Source organism: Tetrahymena thermophila (assembly GCF_000189635.1).
Source record: "Tetrahymena thermophila SB210 genomic scaffold scf_8254709, whole genome shotgun sequence".
Taxonomy (NCBI): Eukaryota; Ciliophora; class Oligohymenophorea; order Hymenostomatida; family Tetrahymenidae; genus Tetrahymena; species Tetrahymena thermophila.
Genome location: NW_002476474.1, coordinates 533 through 3,994, shown reverse-complemented (window position 1 = coordinate 3,994; position 3,462 = coordinate 533). Strand labels below are relative to the sequence as shown.

The 3,462-nt window shown below is 18.2% G+C and overlaps 1 protein-coding gene across 1 annotated transcript; it reads right to left on the bottom strand. All coding sequences in view use genetic code 6, as the record gives it.

Annotated features, from left to right (window-relative positions):
* Positions 1-193: 193 nt before the first annotated feature.
* Positions 194-2,450, bottom strand: TTHERM_002653417 (hypothetical protein; the record flags this gene model as incomplete). Its single annotated transcript, XM_012796681.1, has 7 exons — positions 194-314; positions 578-667; positions 931-1,020; positions 1,284-1,373; positions 1,636-1,725; positions 1,988-2,077; positions 2,431-2,450. The coding sequence occupies 7 exons, from the start codon at positions 2,448-2,450 to the stop codon at positions 194-196; spliced, it is 591 nt and encodes a 196-aa protein (XP_012652135.1).
* Positions 2,451-3,462: the final 1,012 nt, after the last annotated feature.

Sequence of the window (3,462 nt, the reverse complement as noted above, 5' to 3'; positions counted from 1 at the left end):
TAATTAGAAGGAAAAAATGAAGAAAAAATATGAAATAATAAGATTCATTAATTAATAATAAAAGTAGAAAATTTGAAAATAAAAGGATGAGCTAAATAAATTAACAAAGAAAAAACAAAAAAAATCAAGCAAAATAAAAAGAAAAAGAAAAAAGAGCTTTATTGTTTTTAATTAGTTTTTATAATTCAAAATATCACAATCCAAAACAAATTAACTGTTTTTACCTAAGGTCAAGTGTCAAATTTGAGAGATTAATGCAATTTACTAAACCAGAACTTAAGTCTGATGCACCTTTGTCACCAATTGCATTACTACTTTTTAAATATTGAAGAAAAAATATATCATTAAATAGTTAATTAGAAGGAAAAAATGAAGAAAAAATATGAAATAATAAGATTAATTAATTAATAATAAAAGTAGAAAATTTGAAAATAAAAGGATGAGCTAAATAAATTAACAAAGAAAAAACAAAAAAAATCAAGCAAAATGAAAAGAAAAAGAAAAAAGAGCTTTATTGTTTTTAATTAGTTTTTATAATTCAAAATATCACAATCCAAAACAAATGAACTGTTTTTACCTAAGGTTAAGTGTCAAATTTGAGAGATTAATGCAATTTGCTAAACCAGAACCTAAGTCTGATGCACCTTTGTCACCAATTTCATTACTACTTTTTAAATATTGAAGAAAAAATATATCATTAAATAGTTAATTAGAAGGAAAAAATGAAGAAAAAATATGAAATAATAAGATTAATTAATTAATAATAAAAGTAAAAGATTTGAAAATAAAAGGATGAGCTAAATAAATTAACAAAGAAAGAACAAAAAAAATCAAGCACAATGAAAAGAAAAAGAAAAAAGAGCTTTATTGTTTTTAATTAGTTTTTATAATTCAAAATATCACAATCCAAAACAAATGAACTGTTTTTACGTAATGTTAAGTGTCAAATTTGAGAGATTAATGCAATTTGCTAAACCAGAACCTAAGCCTGATGCACATTTGTCACCAATTTCATTGTTACTTTTTAAATATTGAAGAAAAAATATATCATTAAATAATTAATTAGAAGGAAAAAATGAAGAAAAAATATGAAATAATAAGATTAATTAATTAATAATAAAAGTAAAAGATTTGAAAATAAAAGGATGAGCTAAATAAATTAACAAAGAAATAACAAAAAAAATCAAGCACAATCAAAAGAAAAAGAAAAAAGAGCTTTATTGTTTTTAATTAGTTTTTATAATTCAAAATATCACAATCCAAAACAAATGAACTGTTTTTACTTAATGTTAAGTGTCAAATTTGAGAGATTAATGCAATTTGCTAAACCAGAACCTAAGTCTGATGCACCTTTTTCACCAATTTTATTACTACTTTTTAAATATTGAAGAAAAATATTTCATTAAATAGTTAATTAGAAGGAAAAAATGAAGAAAAAATATGAAATAATAAGATTAATTAATTAATAATAAAAGTAGAAAATTTGAAAATAAAAGGACGAACTAAATAAATTAACAAAGAAAGAACAAAAAAAAGCAAGCAAAATGAAAAGAAAAAGAAAAAAGAGCTTTATTGTTTTTAATTAGTTTTTATAATTCAAAATATCACAATCCAAAACAAATGAACTGTTTTTACATAATGTTAAGTGTCAAATTTGAGAGATTAATGCAATTTGCTAAACCGGAACTTAAGTCTGATGCACATTTGTCACCAATTTCATTGCAACTTTTTAATTATTGAAGAAAAAAATATCATTAAATAGTTAATTAGAAGGAAAAAATGAAGAAAAAATATGAAATAATAAGATTAATTAATTAATAATAAAAGTAGAAAATTTGAAAATAAAAGGATGAGCTAAATAAATTAACTAAGAAAGAACAAAAAAAATCAAGCAAAATAAAAAGAAAAAGAAAAAAGAGCTTTATTGTTTTTAATTAGTTTTTATAATTCAAAATATCACAATCCAAAACAAATAAACTGTTTTTACCTAAGGTCAAGTGTCAAATTTGAGAGATTAATGCAATTTGCTAAACCAGAACCTAAGCCTGATGCACCTTTGTCACCAATTTTATTCTCACTTTTTAAATATTGAAGAAAAAATATTTTATTAAATTGAGTAAGTTGCCATAAAAATTTTCAAAAAGCGAGTTTTATACCAGTTTTTACATTTTATAAAATTAAAATTTTAAATATTTTTTCCGAATTAAATTTTTTTGAAGATAAATTTTTAAAAAAGGCTAATATTAAAAAATTAATTGAAAAATCATAAAGTTTAATATAAATTAATATTATTAATGAAATTCTATTATAAAATTATTTATATAAAAATAAATAATTTTAAAATGCATAAGTCATTCAAAAAAATAGTGATCTCAATTCACAAAATTTTTGAATGGCATTTAGCTACATATATAATATTTTAAATTTTACATTTTGTCAGTTTAAAGCATTCTAAAAACTCAAAAATAAAATTTTTTTAAGCTAATTTAGCTTTATTTATTATGTTATTAAGATATTTTACATTTTGCCTTTTATAAATTAAATAGGCATTTCACTCTAATTAATTAGAAGGAAAAACAAAGAAAAAATATGAAATAATAAGATTTATTAATAATTAATAAAATTATCAATGAACGAAAAAAAAGAAATCATAATAAAAAGAAAAAAAATCAAATAAACTTAAAGAGCTTAAATATTTTAAATTAACTTTTATAATTAAAAATATTATAATCCAAAACTAATAAACTGCTTTTATAACTGTAAGTTTTAATAGCAAAAAATGAAGAAAAAATATAAAAATAAAAATGAATAATAAATAATTAAAAATTAAAAATTGAAATGAAAATTAAGTTAAAATAGCTAAAAATTTATATATTTTAATAAAAATCAATAAATAATGATGTAATTTCTATAATAAAAATTATTTATTTAAATAAATTGAAATTGAAATGTATAAAAATATTTATAATAATAAAAATAATATTTTTTAATTAAATATACCGAAAATCAATATGGAGAACCTAATGAGATAAAAGTTAAGAGCTTATAAACTTTTTTTATTAATTTATATAAATTTAAAGGATATTAATAAAAAAATTAATAATTACTTCTTCTAATTTGTTATATTTTTTAATCTATTATATCATTTATTTTTTTTTTCAAAAATATTGTATAGCAATTTATGAAAATTAATTAATTAATTAATTAATAAATTATAAATGGATAAAAAGAACAAATAAATATAATCATTAATTAATTATCAAGTATTAATTTATAAATTTTGTTTTATGAACAGATATCACAAAATAATTATTTAACATTGATTTATTAAACTTAATATTTATATTTAAAACACATGCTTAGTAATATGGTAGGAATTAGAGATAGATAATTATTTATTTAGTCATATTTGAAAAAATTCTAGCAGTTATTTTTCTTTCTTAAGTATTATAAAAATAATGT